Source organism: Phascolarctos cinereus, unplaced genomic scaffold (assembly GCF_003287225.1).
Source record: "Phascolarctos cinereus isolate Bilbo 61053 unplaced genomic scaffold, phaCin_HiC Scaffold_2;HRSCAF=192, whole genome shotgun sequence".
Lineage (NCBI taxonomy): Eukaryota > Metazoa > Chordata > Mammalia > Diprotodontia > Phascolarctidae > Phascolarctos > Phascolarctos cinereus.
This window is the reverse complement of record NW_027555625.1, coordinates 355,102,676-355,126,497: the sequence shown is the minus strand read 5'-3', so window position 1 is coordinate 355,126,497 and position 23,822 is coordinate 355,102,676. Positions and strand designations below refer to the sequence as shown.

The following is a 23,822-nucleotide window of genomic DNA, read 5'->3' as shown; positions in this document are numbered from 1 at the left end:
GAATAATATCTTGAAGGGTATACGAGTATTCTTAATTTACACAGAAACAGGAGGGTGAAGAGATAGGACAAGAGAGGGATTCTTAAAAGGAGTCCAAATTAGGGAGACAGTGGCTAGAAGTAAATTAAATGTCTGAGAAGGGGTAGGATAAAAAGAAGAGAGAAGGATAAACAGAGAGGAAGAGTAAGATGGAAGGAAATTCATTACTAGTAATTATAATTTTAAATACGAATGGGATGAACTCACTTGTAAAACGGAAATGGATAGCAGAATGGATTAAAAATCAGAACCTGACAATATGTTGTTTATAAGAAAGACATTTTAAAGTGAGAGAGACACATAGAGTAAAAATAAAGGGCTGGAGCAGAATTTACTATGCTTCAGCTGATGCAAAAATAGCAGGGGTAACAATCATGATCTCACACAAAATTAAAGCTGGAACATTTAATTAAAAGAGATAAACAGGGAAACTACATTATGATAAAGGTACCATAAATAATGAATATCAATACTAAACTTATATGCACCAAATGCTATATAGTATCCAAATTTTTAAAGGAAAAGCTAAGCGAATAATAGGTGCAAATAGATAGCAAAAACATAACAGTGGGGGACTTCCACCTTCCCCTCTCAGATCTAGACAAATCTAACCAAAAAATAAATAAGAAAGAAGTCAAGGAGATGAATAGAATCTTAGATAAACTAGCTATGATAGATATCAGAAAGGACTGAATGGGAATAGAAAGGAATATACTGTTTTCTCAAAGATACATAATACCTTTAGAAAAAATGACTACATATTAGAGCACAAAAACTTTATAGTTACATGAAGAAAAGCAGAAATATTAAATGCGTCCTTTTCAGGTCATAATGCAATTAAAATTATATTTAACAAATGGCTATGAAAACACAGATTAAAAATTAAGTAGAGACAAATAACCTAATTGTAAAGAATGAATGGGTTAAAGAACAAGTCATGGTTACAATAAATAATTTTATTAAAGAAAATAATCATAATGAGACAATATGCCAAAATCTATGATGCAGCCAAAGCAGTATTTAGGAGAAAATTTACATCTCTAAATAATTACATCAATAAAATAGAGAAAGAGCAGACCAATGATTTGGATGTGGAATTTTAAAAAACTAGAAAAAGAACAAATAAAAAGTCCCCAACTAAATGTCAAATTCAAAAACCTAAAAGTTAAAGATGAGATTAATAAATTGAATATAAAAAAGCCACTGAATTAATAAATAAAACCAATGGTTTGTTTTATGAAAAAAACAATAGATACACCATTGGTTAATATGACTAAAAAAGAGAGAAGAAAATCAAATTCCACTACCAAAAATGAAAAGGGTGAATATGCCACTAACGAAGATTAAAGTAATTATTAGGAGTTATTTTGCCCAATTATATGCCAAAAAATTTAACAATCTAAGTAAAATGGATGAACATTGACAAAAATATAAACTGCCCAGATTAACAGAAAAAGAAATAGAATATTTAAATAAATCTATTTTAGAAAATAAAAATTGAGCAGGCCATAAATGAATTTTCTAGGAAAAAAGCATCAGGACCAGATGGATTCACAAATTCTACCAAACATTTAAAGATCAAATATTTCCAATATTAAATAAATCATTTAGAATAACAGGCAAAGAAGGAGTCCTGCAAAATTTCTTTTATGAAATAAATATGGTGTTGATACCTAAACCTGGAAGAGCAAAAACAGAGAAAGAAAATCATAGACTAATTTCACTGATGAATATCATTGCAAAAACCCTAAATAAAATACTACTAGGAGACTACAATATATCATAAAGATTGTACACTGTGACTAAGTGGGATTTCTACCAGGAATACAGGGATGGTTTAACATAAGGAAAACTATTAACATAATTGATTTTATCAATAATATAAGCAACAACAATCATATAATTATATTAACAGATGCAGAAAAGGTTTCTGACAAAATTAAATACGCATTCCTATTAAAAATACTTGAAAGAAAAGTATAAATGGATTTTTCCTTAAAATAATAATGTGTCTACTTAAAACCATCAGTAAGTAACATCTGTAATGAGGATAAGCTAGAAGCCTTCCCAATAAGATCAGAAGTGAAACAAGAATGCCCATTATCACCAACTTTACTCAATCTTGTATTAGAAATGCTAGCAATAACAATAAAAGAAAAAAGGGAAATAGAAGCAATCAGAATGGGCAACGAGGTAATAAAACTATCTCTTTTTGCAGATGATATAGATGATATATTTTGAAAATCCTAGAGATTCAATTAAAAAGCTAATTGAAACAATAATTTTTAGCAAAGTAGCCATATATAAAATAAACTCACATAAATCATCAGCATTTCTATATATTACCAACAAAACCCTGAAAGAAGAGATAGCAAGAGATGCCCTATTTAAAATAACTACAGACAGCATAAAATACTTGGGAGTATACCTGCCAAGACAAACCAAGGAATTGCAAAACACTTTTTTTATACAAATAAAGTCAGATTTAAGTAACTGCAGAAATATTAATTGTTGATGGGTGGGTAGAGCCAATATAATAAAAATGACAATTCTACTAATCTATTTCTTCAATGCCATTCCAATTAAATTACCAAAAAACTATTTTATTGAGCTAGAAAAAAATAATAAAATTCTTTTGGAAGAACAAAGGTTAAGAATATGAAAGGAATTAATGAAAAAAATGTGAAAGAAGGAGGTTTAGCAGTGCCAAATCTTAAACAATATAATTATCAAAACTATCTCGTACTGGCTAAGAAAAAGAAAGGTAGATCAGTGGAACAGAGTAGACATACAATATGCAGTAATAATAGCAACCTTGCATTTGACAAGTGTAAAGAATTAAGCTTTTGGGATAAGAATTCATTATTTGTTAAAAAAAAACACCAAACAATGTTGGGAAAACTGGAAAGCAGTTTGGTAGAAATTGGGTATAGACCAATATCTTATACCATTTACCAAGAAAAAGTCCAAATGGATACATGATCTAGATACAAATGGAGATATCACATGCAAATTACAAGAACATGGAACATATTACCTATTAGACTTATGAAGAGGAGAAGAATTTATGAATAAAGGAGATAGAGAGCATTGTGAGATGTAAAATGGATAATTTTAATTACATTAAATTTAAAAGTTTTTATACAAATAAAACCAATATAGCCAAGATTAGAAGGAAAGTAGAATACTGAGGGAAAATTTTTATAGACAGTTTTTTGGATAAAGGTCTCATATTTCAAATACACAGAGAACTTAACTTTAAGATATCATCTCACACCTATCAGATTGGCTAAAATGACAGAAAGGGAAAATGACAAATGTTGGAGGGGATACGGAAAAATTGGGACACCAATACACTGTTGGTACAGCCATGAACTGATCTAACCATTTTGGAGAGCAATCTGTAATTATACCGAAAGAGTTATAAAATTGTGTATACTCTTTGACCCAACAATAGCACTATTAGGTCTGTTTCTCAAGGTGATAAGAAAAAAAGGAAAAGAAGCTATATGTTCTAAAATATTTATAGCAGCATTTTTTGTGGTGGGAAAGAACTGGAAATTGAGGGTATGCCCACCAATTGGTGAATGGCTAAACAGGCTGTGGTATATGACTGTGATAAAATACTACTGTGCTGTAAGAAATGATGAGCTGGTTGATTTTAGAAAAACATTATTATGAAATAATGAAGACTGAAATGAGCAGAACCAAGAAAACGTTATATACAGTAACAGCAATAATGTTCAAAGAATAACTGAACTACTAAGTTATTCTGAATATTATAAATTCTCAAATCTACTACAAAGGACCTATGAAGAAAGATGCTATCTATCTCCAGAGAAAGAAGTGATAGGCACAAGTATGCATAGTGCGCATGTGCGCGTTGTGTGTGTGTGTGTGTGTGTGTGCGTATGTCAAATGGTGACCTTCTCTAATTGTGGGGTGGGAGGCAGCTTGGAACTTAAAATGTAACCAAAAAGAATCAAATTAAAGTTAAAGAAAAATTACATGACAATGACAATAGCTAACATGTATAGTGCTTTAAGGTTTGCAAATGCTTTAAAATTATTATCTGATTTTTATCCTCACAACAACCCTGGAGAGTAGTTACTATCATCCCCATTTTATAGATGAAGAAATTGAGACAGCCAGAGAATACATTATTCACCTAGGGTCATAGAACTATGAATGTCCTGGGCTTGATTTGAACTCAGTTCTTACTGACTCCAGCTCTAGCCCTCTACCTACTATACTACCTACCAGCCTCAGCATTAACATCAACATTCTTCTTCTCTGATACATGACAATTATATAGATTTTGAAACATGAAGGAAGACTCTACTTTATTTATGACAGAATGACTTTGATCAACAACTTCTGGTCAGTGGCCATCCCAGGATTCAAACTGGTATTAATCAACTTTTATGCAATTTATCTCCTCAAAAAAAAAAAAGGTACCAAGCAACATTTTGCCATTCTGTTGTTACCTGTCAGAACACAGTTGTTCCTTAGTGCTAAAGAGACCGTTTTCAATAAATGCTGGACATCAATGCTGGACAATTTTGTTAGTCTCTGCAAATCTGGTCCAGAAAGGTGCAAAACTTCCTTTATTGATTTTAGTTTGGCTGAAACGAGGAGCACAAATACAGCAAGGGGAATCAAAATAATTGTCAAAACAAAAATTCTTTTTGCAGATTTTAATTAGTAATTTAAAAAGACAATTGGAATACAAACTCATTCTTACACCAATTGTTAAAAACTTTCTTTTTACACTTATAATGCACCTAAAATTACCTTTCTTAATAGCAGTGATAACTTTAGGATTCAATTCTAGTTGGTCCCAATCCATTTCTTAAATGTATATACCACAGATTTGAGTAGTCTCCTATGAATAAAAGAAACATTAAAACATAAGCCAAAAAAAAATTGAATCAAGTAACTTTTTTCTTTTAAACTATTTTTCATTTAACAAAAACCACATAAAATGAGCATTTCCATATACACTGTAAAATAAAAAGAGTGTATGTAAATTATACGTCTACTATGTAGAACTTCCATTCATTTTTAAGTATGTAATAAGTTTAGAATATAACCTTCAAAACTGTCCTGCATGTGATTCCTCCTGACATTCTTTCTGTCCTCTTTTCTCTGTAACTTTTTTTGTTGTTGTTGTTTGGTAACCCTCTCCCTTGTTTCTCTCTCTCTCTCTCTCCCTCTCTCTCAGCGTGGAGTCAGGAAAGCCATAGATAATTATTATAAAGATTTTATAGAGATGAAAAGTAGGCATATGACTTGGTATCATTCTTGTTCTCCCAATCACCTTTTTTTGACAGCAATATGTCCACAGTTTTCTCCCATCATTTAATATCCTCTCCTCTCTGAGGTATCTTGAGAACTAACACAAGTACATAAATCTTACTGTGTAAAAATGTTGAGCTTTTGTACAATAAAAAGCAATCCATCAAGGATAAAAAAGGAAACAAAACACAGATTAGGTAAGAAGTCTTTTTGATAAACACTTTTAGTAGATGTTTGATATCCATGATCTATGGAGGCACTGATACAGATTTATAAATATAAAATTTATCCCCTAAATATAAATATACAAAACCTGTCAAAAAGAACTTTCAAAAGATAAGATATTAATTATAATTAACCTCCTAAGACACTGTTAAAACCATTTACAAATCAGAGAACTGAGAGTACAAATAACCGATCTATCTTCTATCCATTAAATTTGCAATAATAGTTAAAAATAATAAAATTCAATGCTATTGGGGCTAAAAAAAATAGGCATACAAGTCTGATGAAGCTATGAATTGGTAACTATCCCTTTATAAAGTAATATGGCATTAGATGATAAAAGTTACAGTTATTCATATCTATTGAACTAGTGATACAATTATTGAGATCATAAGGATTTCCTTGATAAATTTTTAAGAGATTCATTTGTACAAAAATATTGTGGCAAAAAACTAGAAATAACTTAAATATTGAATGATCAGGGAATGGTTGAATAAGTTTTGGTATATTAAGGTAACAGAATGTTATAATAAGAAATGAAAAATATTAAGACTATAAAGAAATACAAACATCTTTGGACATGACCAACATGTTTATTTATTTTGCTTGATTATTCTTATTTGTTGTAAGAGAGGACTTCTGTTCGGGGGGGGGAAGTGGGAAGTGACATAGGTTAAAAAAAAAGGTCATCAATAGAACAAAAATTATATACAGAAAAAAATAAGTTAAGTAGAGTTAACAAGGCAATTTTGTAATTTCTGTGATGAATTTAATAAATACTCAACAAATCATATGTAACAAATTCATGGATTCACATACAATTCTCTTTTGTTCCTCCCTGTACGTGGTAATGTGTGTGTTTGTTGATGACAGTTTATGATAAAAAATATGGAAAAATGTATGAAATAATACAGAATGGAAAAAGTAGAATCAAAATACCTATAGTGATTACAATTACATGGGTAACCATTGTAATGCTTTTGATGGATCTGTAGATGATTCCTCCAGTGATGTAAAGCACAACTCATCCATGATATTTTATCCTATGTTACACTTAACCATATCTTTCTGTAAGTCCTCTATGACGAGTCTATCTAATGTGCTGGGGTGCTAAGTGTCTTGACATTACAGGGACAATAAATAGCATGTGGATGGTCCCCAAGTATTTTCCTTCACTTGTTAAATTACCACTCTGCCCACCTCCTATTTTAGTGACATATCCCTTTAATAAGATGTTTTATGGACTGTGAGCACAATTCATTGTTGGAGATATGCTGCCATCTATTTTTGCTTACTATGCACTTCCTCAATGACCTTTGGGTGATCTGGAATCTTGATTCAGCAAGCATTTATCAAGCATCTACTATGTGCCAGGGACTGTGCTAAATACTAAGGGATACAAAAACAAAAAAGGAAAATGTTCTCTGACTTCAAGGAGCTTACATTCTATCTGGAGAAACTACATATATAGATAAGTAAATAAATAATGATTCTTTCAGTGATTTTGTTATGCTCTGATTCATAGCCATGTAGCAAAATCAGGAGTATATTTATATTAAAAAGATAGACTTCACTTTCAAGAATAAAAATTTGGGGTCACTGAGAGCACTAATTCCACAGATACAATCCAATCTGCTCTTTTATGCCTATAAAATGATGGCTCAGTTCAGTATTTATCTGCAACGTCTATTCAAAATATTCAATATGGACCGATGCACTTCCTCCATGGTTGTCTATCCAAATGCCCATCAATACCTGGACAAAAAGTATTATTTTTTTTTTTGGTGTGGTGTGGTATGGGGTGTGTGTGTGTGTGTGTGTGTGTGTGTGTGTGTGTGTGTGTGTGTCTGTATGAACAAATGCTTTTGAAGGATTTTGGGATCCCATTTAGGAGGTTCTGTAATATTGCATATTGTAAACAGAAAAATCCAAAGGACCTCATCATCTATGGGGAATACCTCTTCAATTTGGGTTATGTTCCAGATATCCTCCACGACAGTGACAAACAACACTGCCAATCATGCTGTCCAGTTTCATTCTTCATTTGCTATTAATAAGCAAAAGGCTGACAAGCAAAATTTTTGCTACAGCATCTATCAAGGAACCGTATATAATCTTAACATGGGTATGGGAGAAACTATGGAGAAAAAGCACCCTTAGTCAGGCATAGTGTAGTCCTTGTTGCTGGGGGAGGCTGAGATGAGAGGATTTCTTTAATTTGGGAGTTCTGAACTGCAGTAGGGCTAAAGTTGATTAGGTGACCACACTAAATCTGGCACTAACATGGTGAGACCCCAGGTGTAGAGGGGCACCAGGATGCCTTAGGAAGGGCAAACTAGCCATGATCAGAAAAACAGAGCAGGTAAAAACTTCCATGCCAATCAATATTGGGATCAGACCATGAATGGTCACTATACTTCTAGAATGGATGAAAGAGGGGGGCAAAAGAGAAAGAAAAGAAAAAAGACAAAGCATCCTTGAGGATACATTTTTCTCCATTGAATTAAATGCTTTTTTAATAGTCAACCAACAACAAACAGTTGAATCTTGTATTCTCTGTACCTTTTAATCAATTGTGACTATAAAGATGTGGTTTCTTATAGAATGTCATTTGTTAAAAGCCTGCTTGTTTTCTTTTCTTATTTTCATCAAGGATACCCTTAGATATATTAATAAAATTTTTCTCACAAAGATTTAGTTAAGATGAGAAGTTGGCATATGGGTCCGTAGTTATTGATGTCCTCGCAGTCACCTTTTTCTAGTAATAATATCTCTGATTTTTTTGAAAAATCTTAAAATTTCTCAATGAGCTTGAAACTTCTTTGCCTCCAGCACGGACATCTACTTTTGGTTTGATTCAGCTCCTTTCTTTTATTTTCTTTAGTGTTATTTCTACTATCTCAGGGACTTTCATGTTAGGAGTCTAAACAATAATAACACTAGACAAAATCTAGAAATTACATAGTAAATTAGTGGGGGGAGGGCAGAAGAACAAACAGGATGAGTTCAATATTACTTTGTTAAAGATAATCATTATGACTTTGTTAAATATATAAATTGTGGAAATCAATAATTTCACATACAATATTTTATAGCTTTGTGTATCCAAAATTTGGGTATATTAAGTTGACAAGTTTATAATAAAAATTATTATTGCAAAAAAAAAAAAAACTTTTTATGGTTAAACTTAATATCAAATAAAAATTGCACACAGGATGTGTTTACTATTGAGCTGAAGAAATATATCCCACCAAAGGTCCTATGCTTAATAACACTGTCATATTTAAGAAAGAAGTTAAATTTTCAATACAGTGTCATTTTCAATTATCTAAAACATCATTTGGGATGGTAACCTGCTCATAGGACCTTAGATCAATAAATTCATACTTATGCTAACAGGCAAGGGAGAAATGGAAATCACCAAAACTCCTAAAATTATGAAAGTAAAACAGTTCTGTTTTGTAACAAATATAAAAATAATTCTAATATTTATTAACTGCAAGTCTGTTAAACAGGTCATACGAGACAGCTAAAAAAAGATGACAACCAAGTGAAATGCAACACACGAAAGTGTATACCTTTAGTAGTGGATAATTTCCACAAAATATTATCAAATGTCTAGAAAATGCAAACAATCCTCTTTGGAGTATAACTGCACATGGAACTGACATCAAGTGTAAAGTTAATTACTATATAGATCCAGAAACAAATGAAAAAGATGTTATCTATCATTGACATACTCAGTTTCCAATTGCACGAAAGGTCACTTGACTGATGCATTCTTTGTATTCTCCAGAGTAATTTTTCTTAAATCTGTCTCCATGAAATCTCTGTAAAGACAGTAAAGTCGATTTTATTTCTGGTGCTCAGGGAAGTTAAAATTCTATAGTAATATCATCAAAAGCAATTATAATAGACTAGGATAAGAAAGTTTAATTACAGAATCATAAAATCTCAGAGATGAAACAAATCTCAAAGGTTGAATCTGTGTCTGAGCAGGAATTGCCTCTAAAATATTCCTGAACAATGCCCTTCCAAATTCAGCTTGAAGACTCCCGGGAATGAGGAACTCTTCTACCTCCTGAAGCAGTAGGCTCCACTCAGTTGCTAGTGGTTCTGCAGAGCTAAGCAGATAGAATAAGATGACTCTTTCTTCCCTATTACAATTCTTCAAAGGTCAGAAAAGGTTTTGTGGATGGTGGGACTTGAGTTGGGTCTTGAAGAATAAGTAGGATCTAGATACAAAGAGGGGAGAAGGAAGGGCATTTCAGGTAAGAACTGCATGGAAGTTGTCTTAGAATGGGGCAATGTACATGTGATGTTCAGGAAACTTTCCTGACTGGCATGAAGAGCTCCTATTAGGAAGCAATAAATTGGACTTTTATCTTGAAGGCAATAGGAAGCCATTAGAAGTTATTATCTTGTAAGTTTGCTGAAGGCCAAAGGACATGTATCATACTACTTGGCTGTTTCATTAAATTCTTGAGCAGGCACTAAAATTCTCCTATGGTTCATCATGGTATAATGAGGATCTTAATTTTTCAAAGGTTATGCAGTGACCCAAAAGCTCTGGCTGGTCCTGCCAACCTGGAAGAACTTTGAGAATAGGCCTAGTATTGGACTATGAGTCTATCATATCAGATATAGCAGAAAGACCACTGGATTTGAAACAGACCATATGGGTTTGAATCCTGGCTCCACTACTTCCTGTTAACTGGTAAACTGCTTCATTTCTGTGGGCCTCAGTTTCCTCATTTCTACAATGATAATAATTTTGCTAAGGCTATATACATTAAGAGGCAATAGTGAGCATTAAAATGAGATAATGCATATGAAATGTTTTGTAAACCATAAGACTATATAGATGAGTTATAATAATATAGCATTTAATATGCACTGACAGTAGAGAAGATGGAAAATCTTAATGAAGCAGAGTGCACTATGATAAAAAAAATGGCTGATAGAACAAAAATGCAAATATAAATTAGAATAATGGAAAAACAACAATTGGAAAGAATGCTTGAGATTTCTACAAACCAAAGAAACTGAGCTTGAAAATAGAGTGAGAGAATCTGTTTTTTGTTTTTGTTTTAGGCAATTGTGGTTAAGTGACTTGCCCAGGGTCACACGGCTAGTAAGTATCAAATTTTTGGTCTGAGTCCGGATTTGAACTCAGGTCCTCCTGACTTCAGGGCAAGTGCTCTATCCACTGCACCACCTAGCTGCCCCAGAGTGAGAGAATTTGAGAATTACTGGCCTTCCCAAAAAAATTATAAAACTAAAATTCTGAATATTATATTTCAGGTAGATATACAAGAAAATTGCCCAGAAGTATTGGAATTCCTGGGAAAAGCATAGTGCAACAAAATTCCTAAGTTTAACTCACCCAGAATATGGATGCTTAGGCTCTAAAATTTTGGGGGTGAATAAGACTAGCAAATTATCTAGAGGATACAACAAATAAAAATACTGCCAATTTGAAATAGCCAGGTCTATTCATCAATAATTAGACAACTAAAGAAAAGTTAGAGTAATATACCTCCCAAAAAGCGGGGGGGAGGAAGGGGATGGTAGCACATACCTAAGAAGAATTAATTTGGCAAAGAATATATTATGTGAAGAAAGGTGGACTTTTAAATAAAATTAATGGCTTGCTTTCATTTCTCCTGAGAAAGTCAGAGGACTCTCTGAAACACAAAATAAGTGAAAAAAAAAACTGAATAGAGGTTAAAAAGGAATCCATAGGGCATGAAAATTTTGCTTCATATTTCACTGAAAAAATTGAGGCCATTTGCTGAGAGCTCCCTTTTTATTCCCCATCCTCTTCTTACATTAATCAGGGGTCTTCCCACATTATCTCCTCTTTCATGCCTGTGAAAAGTTATGACACCTTTACACACACACACACACACACACACACACTCCTTCTGTAGCAAATTGTCTCTTCCAACGCTTCCTTTCTCATTAATCTTCAATTTTTTCCTGTTTACTAGCTGCTTCTCTACTGTCTACAAAATTGCCCACGTCTCCACCACTATGAAAAAACTCTCACTTAATTCAGCCATCCTTGCTAGCTATTGCCCTATATCTCTCCATTTTGTGACAAACTCCTTATGAAGACCATTTATACTCCGTGGCTCTACTTCCTTTCCTCTCTTTCTCCACCACCTGACTGCAGAGGGTGAAGGAAGGACATTAGAGCTCTCCTCTCAGATACTCCACCACTGACGGATGATACCCAGGGAATTCTCTTCATTCCCACCTGGCTACTACTTTCCTGGACTTCATCATCTCCAGAAACTCATCATTCTGTAAGATGAAATCAATCTGGAAACTCACATCTCCTCAGTTCATTTCCCATTCCAGATCCATGACTTCATCATTCTACTCTGCCAGGTAACTTCTGCCCCTCTTCCCTCATCCAGCTTTTCATCTTCTTTTTATGTGTTGTCTTCTCCCATTAGACTAGGAGCTCCTTGAGGGCAGGGACTGTCTTATGACTTTCTTTGTATCCCTAGCACCTAGCACAGTGCCTGGCACATACTAGGCACTTAATGTTTATTGACTCTGATTCTTTTCTTAACTCTGCAATCTGGCAGTCATAAATCGATTGGAATTGCTCTCTCCAAAGTTATTGTGTGGTATGGGCATACGACCCTCCCCAAAATGATACTCAGAGATTTCTCTAGGTATAAAGTGAAAGTTTATTACCTTCTCATGAGAAGTGGGCGTCTACTCCATTAGGCAGTCCTAATGAAGTGAGGCAAAGCCCAAAAGCCAGAACAAAGGTCATATAGTTCTAACGTGAAAATTCCCACCCACCACTGGCTTTGAATTCCCATTGGACAGGAATTTCAGCCTTACAATCTAAAACGCGAAAATCTACCCGAGAAACAAGAAACAATATATATATAATGCCACCAATCCTAGCTATTTTGCTCTTATTTAGCAACTAGCCATTACCTAATGCTGATGTGCCAATACAGATCATGTGATTTCTAGGAACCTGAAACTCAGGCCTATTCAGGTTAGTGTAACCAACCTCGAGTTTGCAACAGTCTGAAAATTGTTTCACTCAATCCCTCTGAGAGATCTCACATTGTTCACATTGTTTCACTCATCACCAATAATCTCCTAATTAACAAAACTCATGGTGTTTTCTCAATTCTCATCCTTCATGACTCCTCTGCAACCTAAGACATTTTTCTTCACCCTCTTCTCCTGGAATATTCCTTTCTCTCTAGATTTTTGGGAAATTATTCTCTCTGACTACTCCTCAGTCTCCTTTGATGCATCTTCATCTAGGTCAGACCCACTAACCATGGGTTAGAAAGAACTAGGTTCTTTCCTGGGCCCTCTTCTCTTCTCCCTCAATACTATTTCACTTGGTGATCTTATCAACTCCCATGGGTTCAAATATCACCTCCAAAGAGATGATTCTCAGATCTACTTATCCAGCCCCAACCTCTCCTGACCACCAGTCTCACATCTCCGACTGCCTATTAGACCTCTCAAGCGGGGTGTCCTATGGACTTCTTAAACTCAACAAGTCCAAAATTAAGACTCATCGTCGTTTTGGGGAAATGACTGTGGAAGACACGATCATCCATCCTTTCAGGTACCCAGGCTAGTCATCATCTTCAACTTATCTCTCACCTTCCACACCCAATCTGTTGCCAAGTTCTGTCAATTTTACCCTCTTAACATTTCTCCTATATGCCTCCTTCTCTCCTCTGTCACTGCCACTCTGGTGCAGGCCTATACCTCATGCCTAGCCTACTGAAATAAGTTCTGGTTTGTCTCTCAGCCTTCAGTCTCTGAAGATCACTTGCAAAGTGATCTTCCTAAAGAGCAGGTCTGATGATATCAACCCTTCCTTCTGCCCTCTCCCCTAATTCAATAAACTCCAGTGGCTTCTTATTACCTTCAGGATTAAACAGAAGATCCAATTTTTGGCTTTTAAAGCTCTTCACAACCTGACCCTTCTCTACCTTTCTAGTTTTCTTATAGCCTACTCCCCTCCATATACTCTATGATCCAGTGACACTGGCCTCCTTGCTACTATTCCTCAAAAAAGACGATCTCCTTACTTAATGTATTGTCAAAGGGCTACCCCACATAATCTGGAATTCTTAACCTTCTTCATTTCTAGCTTCTCTAGCTTTCTTCAGGTCTCTGCTAAAATCTTGCCTTATGTATGAAATCGTTCTAGGCCCCTTCTTAATTCGAGTGCCTTACTGTGATTATCTCCAACTGATCCTGTATATATCTTGTTTGAACATAGTCGTTTGTATGTGTTCTCCCTCATTAGACTGAGAGTTCCTAAAGGGCAGGGATAGTTTTTTTCCTTTCTTTATATTTCCAAGACTTAATACAGGGCCTGCCGCAAAGCAGGTGCAAAATAAATGCTTCTTGATTAGACTTAGCAAGAAAAATTAAGTGCTGAATCACCGTTTACATCCTGGAAGGATGGGACAATTCTGTTGTCCCTTAACAGTTCCACCTCATGAAAACTGACCAGACAGAAGGCTAGAGAAAGGAAAGCAAGGATAGGCAGATGAAATGACTTAATATATACTGAAATCAAAATGGTCATTCAACAAAGAGGAGAGAGGGATGTGGAAAAGGGGAGTAGGAACAGATCACGCACATCCACACCACACTCTTACATTAGTTGAGCAAAGGACACAAAAAAAAATTCTACTAGTAAAAATAAAATCAAGAAACACAGAGGGAAGAAGGGCAGGTAAACTGCATATATCTACTGATGATTTTTTTTAAAAAAAATTAGTCAACTAATATTTATTAAGTGTCCGCTATATGCCAGGCACTGTGCTAAGCACAGGTGGACAGAAAGGCAGAAAACAGTTCCTGCTCCCAAAGAGCCCACAGTCTAATGGGGGTGCAACACATAAACTAGGATGTACAAATAAGACATGTACCGGATGAAATGGGAGTGGTCTCAGTGGGAAGGCATCAAGATTAAGGAGGACTTGGAAATTCTTCTTGCAGGACTTGTAGGACTTTAGCAGAGACTTGAAGGAAGCCAGGAGGCAGAGATGAGGAAGGAGAGCATTCCAGGAATAGAAGAATGTGAAAATACTCAGTCTGGAAATGGAATGAGGAAGAGCAAGGTGGCCAGTGCATCTGGATCACAGAGTGTGTGGAGGAGAGTAAAGTGTAAGAAGACTGGAAAGGTAGGATGTAACATAATAGGATGTGAGGGAGAGAAAAGACCAAACTTAAACTATTATCTTTAATAATGAGGTATTCTGGCATCCATAAATCTAGGGAACTGACATAAATCTGTAATCATAAAAAAACAAACAAACTAGCATTTAAGGCTTTAAGGTTGCAAAGTGTTTTATACATGTAAAATTATGAGCTATTCACCAAAACACAAAGGATATGAACAGTTTTCAAAAGAAGAAATTCAAACTGTCAACCATCTTCAAAACTGTTCAAATTTACTAATAATCAGAAAAATATAATTGAAAACAGCTCTGAGGAAACCTCACATAATCCAATTAACAAAGAAGATCAATAGGGCTGAGAGCTAGACCTGTGCCTTCATTGATGCATGGAGCACCAGGTGAGGAATTTCCTTAGCCAATACTGATCTACAGCATCTCTGTAACTTAGTGCCTTAGAAAACAGAGCACTGAGAGGTAAAGTCACTTTTCCAAGATCACACAGCTATGCACTGTGAGAGGTGGGCCTTGGTTCCTCCCTAAAATGACAAAACAGTAAATTCGATGTTGGAGGATCTGTGCAAAGATCTGCAAACTAATTCAATGCTGGCAGAGAAGTAGTCCAATATTTTCAGAAAATAATTTGCAATTATTCAATAAAAATTACTGAATTGTTCATACCATTGGTCCTAAGACTCCACTCTTGGGTTTATACCTCCAAGGCTGCTGACAGCAAAAAAGACCCATATGTGCAAAAATATTCATAGCAGTACTATTTTTCATAACAGAGGAAAATCAAAATAATATCAAATAACTAACAGCGGCTTAGCAAACAGTCATATAGAAAGAAAAGAGTGCCATAAAGCAACCACATGCAAAAATTACTACTGCAATTTAAATAAAGACAACAATAAAAGACAACAGTATTGGCCAAGTACAAGCTGTTACCATACCATCAAAGTTAAAGAACATACCTGTCCTTTTTATTAGCAATCAGGACACTAAAACATAGAAACCAACAAGTTCTGCGAATGCTTACTTTGTTCTTGAGGAACTATTTATGTATTTGCTTGTGTTGTGTCAATACAAAATGTTTACATTTTAGGGGCAGCTATTACCAAGGGTTCAATCAACATTTTTATGCTGTTGACACCCAGATCTAAATATCCAGCCATAACCTCTGACTGGTTATTCACAACACTCAAAAAAAATTTTAATAAATGCCTATTATACAGGGGCAGCTAGGTGGCACAGCGGATAGAGCACTGGCCCTGAAGTCAGGAGGACCTGAGTTCAAATCCAGCCTCAGACCAAACACTTGACACTTAGTAGTTGTGTGACCCTGGGCAAGTCAATTAACCCCAATTGCCTTAAAAAAAAGTTCACATTTTACAAAATATTGCTAATGTGTATTTATTACTCGAAATCTGTTTTTCTTTCTAGGTTGGGACATGGGAGGGAGAGAAAATAGATTTCTGTTTATTTAAAAAACAGATGTGGTAGAAGGTGTTATAGATGTAAAATGCTGTAAGTAATTAATTTTGTTATAAAATTTTGTTAATTTTGTTTTACTTTGTTACAAAAGACTTCATGGAGTGGGAATAATCTGTAAATGCTTGTAACGTAAAAACAAAATGTATCAAATTTAAATGAAAAAAAAATTTTGTTAAATGCTTGAATAATATCCAGTCCTTGACTTCATGGAGCTTACCTACAATTTGGTAGGAGGCTATGACACACATATCTTCAATACTTCAAGAGTCATAACTTCAATGATGTAAGTACTCTCCCTACCAAAGAAAATAAAAATCTTCTATGAATAGTAATTTGTTTCATGAATTGTTGCTTTAAAAAAAATGATCAACTGGTGACTAATTTTCTTATAATAAAGACCTCATGCACTCTGCTAGGCAGATCCTAAGACAGTTTATTCTCAAATTTTCCCCAGGTTGGTGGTGGCTTCCAGAGATGGCTGTACACTAGGATGGACTTTGAAAACCCAGGGTTCCCTCCATGCCATGATATGGCATTGGAAGATTTTAGTGGAGCTATACAATGGACAACTGAACAAAGGTGCTGAACATATCCACAAAAAGACTGCTGATTCTTCCTCCTTTTCCTTTTATCCATAGCATTTTGCCCGGGCTTTCCTTTGAATTTAGTGTTTACTCCCTATCTTGTTTGTGCTGACATCCTGAGGAGGGACATAAGGGGAATTAGACAGTTGTCATGGGGAAAGATCAGGCAGAGAACTGCTGATATGAGGCCTCAGGATAAGTCAGGGTAATGATAACAGACGGAAAGAAGGCTAGGACTCGTCCCTGTAGGCATCATTTCACAATGGAAAGAATACTGGACTAGGAGTTAGAAGACCTAGGCTTTGGTCCTGGCTCTGACGCTAACTCATTGAGTGGCCTCCTTAGCCTTCAGTTTCTTCATCTATGAAATGACAATACTTCATGATCACCAAGGTTCCTCCCAGTTTTAAAGTGCTAAGAAGCCATTTAACATTACAATACCTATAGTGCAGGATGCTGGGAAGATAAAGTCTGATCCTAGCACAGAGGGTTTATAGGATTAAATCGGTTCTTACCAGTTGGTGCTTTCAGGGAGTTTATAGTCTAATAAAGAGCTATCAATTATACACCACTGAGTTTAGAGTCGGACAGCTCCTTGAATATCTACTTTTTATGTCTTATATACACTTGTATTACGTGTACGTGTTGTTTGCCCCCAACAGAATGAATGTCCTCTACACCATTCTAAAACCTCTCTTCTTTTCTCTCTATAGCAGGAGCTCTTACATTGGTTTCCTTTGTAATCCTGCTTTTTATTTTGTTAACTTAAAAACATTAGTCTTTAAAAGGTTTGCAGGCACCATCAGAATGCCAAAGTGAACCATGACACAGAAAGCATTAAGAATCCCTTCTTTACAGTATCTCTTATCAATTACCATGGGTTCAATCAACATTTTTATGCTGTTGACACCCAGATCTAAATATCCAGCCATAACCTCTGACTGGTTATTCACAACACTCAAAAAAATTTTTAATAAATGCCTATTATACAGGGGCAGCCAGGTGGGGCAGTGGATAGAGCACTGGCCCTGAAGTCAGGAGGACCTGAGTTCAAATCCAGCCTCAGACCAAATATTTGACACCTACTAGCTGTGTGACCCTGGGCAAGTCACTTAACTCCAACTGCCTAAAAAAATGCCTATTATGGGTCAGGCACTGCATTAGCTACAGAAGACACAAAGACAAAAATTAAACAGCTGTTTGCATCTTTGGGCGGTGGTGGAAGAAGAGACATGCATACATATATAGATTAACTAACAGAAACAGAAACAAAGTCCCCTTGGATGGGAGAGCACTAATAGCTAATGAGACCAGAAAAGACCTCTTACAAAAGACAGCACTTGAGCTGAGGTTTAAGGTTCACTGAAGGAAACCCATGAATTCAAGAAGCAGAAGTAAGGAGGCACAGCATTTCAGGTAGGGAAGGGCAGTCAGTGACAAGTGGAAGAGCCAGGAGGTAGAAAGTCATATAGGAGGAATTGCAAGTACGCTTGCCTTGAAGAAAACATTGAAGGGAGAACAGAAAGACAAGAGGAGGCCAGGCTATGAAGAGCTTTATCTCCCAGGTCAGTTATGCCCTACCAGTCAGATCACTTTTTGTTTCCTTTGCAGGATCATTATCTGCGTTTTACCACTTAAGAATGCATATACCTCAGGGCTCTGTCCTGAGCTCTCTACTCTCTCCAAATTGCCTAGGTAACCTCACAAGCTCCTCCCACAGGTTCAATTATCATCTCAGTGCAAAAGACTCCCAAATCTACAATCGCGGCCCTCACTTCTCTCCACAACTCTAGCCCCACATCTCCAGACGAAACACTTGACACTTACTAGCTGTGTGACCCTGGGCAAGTCACTTAACCCCAACTGCCTAAAAATAAAAATAAAACCAAATGCTTATTACGAGTCAGGCACTGCGTTAGCTACAGAAGATACAAAGGCAAAAATTAAGCGGACATCTCCATCTGGATTCCCCATAGGCGTCTCAAACTCAACATCGACAAAACATATGATTATCTTCCCTAACCCCCGACCTCACTCCTCTCTCTGATTTACTAATTTTTACCAAGGACACCATCATCTTTTAATTCTCTCAAGTCATCTTTGTGACTCTTCACTCTCATTGAAGCCCCATACCCGATCAATTGACAGGTCTCACCAGCTTTGCCTCCAGAACGGCTCGCCTTTGCCCCCCCGCCACTCACGTGGATGCCACTCAACACCCAGCACCTCTACCTCCGGATCCGTCCCCAATCCGGCATCCGCACAAGAGCCAAACTGGTGTGTTTAAAGAACGGGTCCGATCACAACACTCACTTCCTGGTCAGGGGGCTCCAGGAAGAACTCCCTGATTGTTTCTAGGATAAGTCACCCGCCCTCTGGGCCTCGGTTTTCTTACCTGTAAAAATACGAATGTTTACACTATCTAAGACAAGAAACACTTTGCAAAGTGTTACATAAACGTGAGTTATTCTTCTGCGGTTTAGTCCGGGGTAGGGTCCCGCAGGGCGCTCCCTCGGTTCTTAGGGAGCCCCCACCTTCTGCTCCCCCCCCGGGCTGCCCTTCCAGGAATCCCTCCGGCCACGGGTCAGCTCCAGGGCCCGCCTCGAAGGCCCGCGACGAGCCGAGATACCCCGCCCCCGCCCCAAGCTCCAAGCGGTCCCGAAGCTGGAACCTTCTGGGACCCACCTCGCCTTCCGGGTGCATCCCAGATCCAGGAGTGGGCGCCCGGACCGGGATGCCATCCGCGGTGCGCACCCCCGTCTTCCTCAGCTCGCCTCAGCTCAGCTCAGTTCTCTTGGCGCGGTTCGTCCTCCGCGCGGCGGCCCCGTCCAATGACGGGCTGCGACTCCGCCTCCTCCAATCACCGGCGCCGCTGCCTTCGTGGCGCCGCTTGCTAATTGGCTCATTCTTCGTTCTCTTGAAAGCCTTTAGGGAAATGGCACCTCCCCGCCCCGCCCCGCCCTCCTTGCGCATGTGCAGAGGCTGGGTGGTGCTCTAGCTCTGGATTGGTTCAGAGAAGACGGACGAGGGCGGAGCTGTGGCGGCGATTGGGCGGCGGGGATCGGCGGGCGTGTCGATAGGGCAGCTGGGCTGTTCTCCGCGGGGAGGGGGGGTTGGGACACGGTGGCTAAGGTTGGGAAACTGTCCGCTGGGGCAGCCCTGGGCCGGACCGAGGAGCCATGTCCTCCTCGTCTGTGGCCGCCGCTGGCGGGGCGGCCCTACGCGGCGATGGCAAGAAGCTGGTGCGCTCGCCCAGCGGGCTGCGCATGGTCCCCGAGCACCAGGCCTTCAGCAGCCCCTTTGGCCTCGACGAACCGCAGTGGGTCCCGGACAAGGAGGTAAGGGGGCGGAGGGATTCGATGCGTCTCGTCCCCTTCCGCCAGCTGCTCCCCTCCCCCACGCCTCCGCCTCTGCTCGCTCCCACTCCCACCCCCGCACCGTACCCTCGGGGTCTCCGTCGGGGTCCCCCAGCCTCCCTCCTTTCGTGCTCTGGGCTCACTCCTGCCCGTCCCGCCCCTTTCCACGGGCTGGAGGCTCGGACGGCCCCTCGAACGACAGTCTGAGCTGTACCTGGGCCAGAATTTCCTCCATTAGCTTGGGAGTGATGCTCCTGGAGGCTCTGTCTGGAGACCTCTGGTGCTGGGGAGCTCACTACTCTTCTGACAGCCCCTCCTCCTTCGGAATAGCTCTGATTGTTGTATTTAGGAGGTCTTCCACCTTTCGTGCTTTGTTCTGTCCTTTGGCTAACTTCGGTTAAGGCTGATTCCGCTTCAGTATTTAAGGGGAGGGGTATCTTCGAGGAAGACCGCAGTTGGGTTTCCTAAGTCTTCTTTTCACCAGAGTTAAGTATCTTTATTCACTCCCTGAGTAACATAATCTCCTTACTTTCCTGGACGCACTTCCTCTGGATTCTCTCCAGTTAGCCAGGATGTCCATCTTAAACTATGCCACCCAAAAACCGAAAACAGCCCTCCAGAGGAGGTTTGGCCAGGGCACAGTACATCGGAAATTGTCATTTCCTTTTTTTTCTGGACACAGTGCTTCTCCAAATGCAGCAGAAGATTGAGGTAGCTTTTTTGGCTGCCACGTCACGTGAGCTGTTTTCTACCCCGACCTCCCCCATCTTGTACTTGGAAAGACAGTTTTTTGGAACTTAAGTGTAGAACCTCCCATTTTTTCCCCTGTATTGAGTCTCATTAGATTTGACCTATCTTAGCCTCTCAAGATCTGTTTGGATACTGACTGTCATCCGTTGGGTTAACTTTCCAGCTTTGCATCATCTGCCGTAATATTAGCATGCTTTTGTGCCTTCCTTCAGTTTAGTTCAATTCGGCAAACTTTTATTAAATGCCTCGTGTGTGGTCAAAGCGCTATGGATTAAAAAAAGACAAAAATTGGGGAGGGGGAGGCAGAGAACTGCCACTACCCTCAAGGAGTTTACATTCTACCTCCAGGTAAAAAGGTCAGTAAATATAAAAGGAGAAAGAACAGCACCCAATACTGGGGAAACTAAGAGGACCTTCCTTTAGGAGGTGGCACCTGAACGAAACCTTGAAGGAGGTTAAAGATTCAAAGATGCAGAGGAAATAAAGAAGCACCAAAACAAAGGGAATGCACAGTTCACGTGTGTGTGTGTGTGTGTGTGTGGTGTGTGTGTGTGTGTGTGTGTGTCTGTGTGTGTAGTAAGTAAGCCAGTTTGGCTGGAACAAGTTCATGAAGGGTAATAAAATCAAGTTTGGAAAGATAGGTAGGAGCCAAATTATAAAAGGCTTTAAATGCCAGGTCCATTTTGTATTTAATCCTAGAGGTATTAGGGAGCTACTGCAATTTAAAGAATAGAGGAGTGACATGGTTAGACCTGGGCTTCATTTAAAATTCGGTCAGCAGATGTGTGGAGAATAGATTGGAAAGGGGAGAAACTTGAGGCAAGGAGACCAGTTAGGAGGGCTTTGCAGTAGTCCAGATGAGAGGCGATAAAAGCCTAAAGTAGTATGTGAGTAGAAGGAAGGGGACAGGTATGAGAGATGCTGTGATGGTAAAATCAACAAGACTTAGCAACAGATTGTATATAGGAAATGAGGGGAAAGAAAGAGTAAATAATGACCTGAAGGTAACTAATGTAGGTGACAAAGGATGTGCCATCAACAGAAGTTTGGGTGGGGGGAGGCAGAACGGATTTAGATTGGAAGGTGACATCTGTTTTAGACACATTTTGCCTATAGGACACCTGGATGGAAATGGAGGGAGGGAACAAACGTTAAGTGGCTACTATGTGCCAGGCACCATGCTAAGTGCTTAACAGATATTTGTCTTATGGGGCGATGTCTAACAGGTTGATGTGGGAGTGGAGCTCATGAGAGAGGTTATGGCTGGATATTTAGATCTGAGAGTTGGCTGCATAAAAGTGATCACTGAAGCCATGGTGACAGATGAGATCACCCAGAGATACTGTAGAGTAGGAGTTCTTAATGCTTTTTGTGCCACGGACCTCTTTGGCAGTCTGTGAAGCCTGTGGATCCCTTCTCAGAATAATGTTTTTAAATGTATAAAAAAAAAAAGACATAGGATTACAAAGGAAACCAAAGGTTTCAAAGGCTATCAAAGGTGTTTTTTTGTGTTGGGTTTTTTTTTTAATGTTTATGGAGTGCAGGTTAAGACTCCCTGCTGTAGAGAGAAAAGAGGAGAGTCCCCGGAGAGCAGAGGGGGCAGTTAGAAGAGAGGATGGTCCAGCCACAGAGACTTAAGAATGAGTGAAAGGAGGCAGGAGGAGAACCAGAAGAAAGAGAGTGAGAGAATTGGGGGAGGAATTTCCAGGAGAAGAAAGCAGTTCAAAGCTGCAGGAAGGTTCAGAGAGGGTGAGTACTAAGAAAAAGCCAGAAAAGCTAACAGAAAGATCTTTGGTAACCATGGATGGAGCAGTTTCAGCCAAATCAGTTTTTTAGAAAGCAGCCAAAGACACATCCCTGGGAACTTCCACTGGAGACCTTAGTTGACATGTTAACAGTGACTGTTTTTTGGATCTGTTCAGCCATTTCTGAATCTAACTCAGCTGTTGTCTAGCTTCATATTTTCCCTCTTGTTCACAAAGACAACTTGATGAAGTCTAGGTAAGCTACGTCTACAGCACTCTTCTGATAACATTTGTTAAAAAAGGAAATGAGGTTCATTCATCTGGACTGACCAGTTGATAATACTGGCTCTTTGTGGTGTCTGCTTCCCTTTCTAAATCTTCACAAACCATCTTTATTGCCAGGAAATAAAGTGAAGCTAACTTGGCTCTCATTTATAGATGGTTCTCTCTTCTCTCTGTTTTTCTTTAAACACCAGGATACCTTTTTCACTTCTCTGTTTCTGTGGCATTCTCCATGATTTTTCATAGATCACCTACACTAGCTTAGCCATCACACCATTAAATTCTTTTGGTATAATGGTTCATTCAGGCCTGGTGACTTGAACTTGCACACTAAGTGCCCTTTTACTTTTTTCTGTTTTGGGTTTCAAATCCCTGTTAGCCAGTTCTGCTCTCTCTAGTCACCAAGCATTTATTAAGCATCCACTACGTGCCAGCCATTGTGCTAAGCCTTGGGGAGACAGTTAAAGACAGCAACAACTATCTCTGCTCTGATCAGACTTGGAGGAAGAAAGTTTATTGTGAAAGTGTTCCGAAGGGTCAGTTGAATTGGGAAAGACAGTGGAGGTGGGAAGAATTGAGTATCTGTACTAATGTGGTGACAGTGGGAGTAGGAGAGAATGGGATAAATGTGGAGGGAGAGGTGACAGGACCTACTAACTGATTAGTTATGAGAGATACAGTAGAGAAGAGAGACGAAGATCTTCTTAAGGTTTTGATAATGGGAGACTGGCTGAATGATAGTACAATTAAATGGCGTGGCCTATACAGAAGTTTTCACCAAGTAAAAGCAAAGTCAGATTTTTATAGAATAGCTTGACACCTATGTGAGTAGTGACAGTAGCAAAACCTTTTGTGTAT

General features: G+C 38.3%; 2 protein-coding genes across 7 annotated transcripts in view; one reads left to right on the top strand and one right to left on the bottom strand.

The window, feature by feature from the left end:
* The window catches only part of XRCC3 (X-ray repair cross complementing 3), a 69,640-nt gene extending 48,827 nt beyond the window's left edge, over positions 1-20,813 (bottom strand). For 3 of the 5 annotated variants that reach the window (XM_020971130.2, XM_020971134.2, XM_020971133.2), the window contains exons 1-4: positions 19,517-19,959; positions 9,303-9,392; positions 4,834-4,924; positions 4,527-4,664 (exon numbers count right to left, since the gene is read on the bottom strand). In XM_020971130.2, the coding sequence (XP_020826789.1) occupies positions 4,527-4,664; positions 4,834-4,888 (193 nt within the window). In that variant the 5' untranslated portion in view covers positions 4,889-4,924; positions 9,303-9,392; positions 19,517-19,959. Of the gene's footprint in view, positions 1-4,526; positions 4,665-4,833; positions 4,925-9,302; positions 9,393-16,464; positions 16,544-19,516; positions 19,960-20,401 lie in introns of those variants that run through there. The other 2 variants (XM_020971131.2, XM_020971132.2) reach the window with 2 other exon arrangements.
* ZFYVE21 (zinc finger FYVE-type containing 21) overlaps positions 19,927-23,822 on the top strand; it is a 33,317-nt gene continuing 29,421 nt past the window's right edge. For both annotated transcript variants that reach the window (XM_020971136.2, XM_020971135.2), the window contains exon 1: positions 19,927-20,169. In XM_020971136.2, coding sequence (XP_020826795.1) covers positions 20,011-20,169 — 159 coding nt within the window. In that variant the 5' untranslated portion in view covers positions 19,927-20,010. The remainder of the gene's footprint in view (positions 20,170-23,822) is intronic.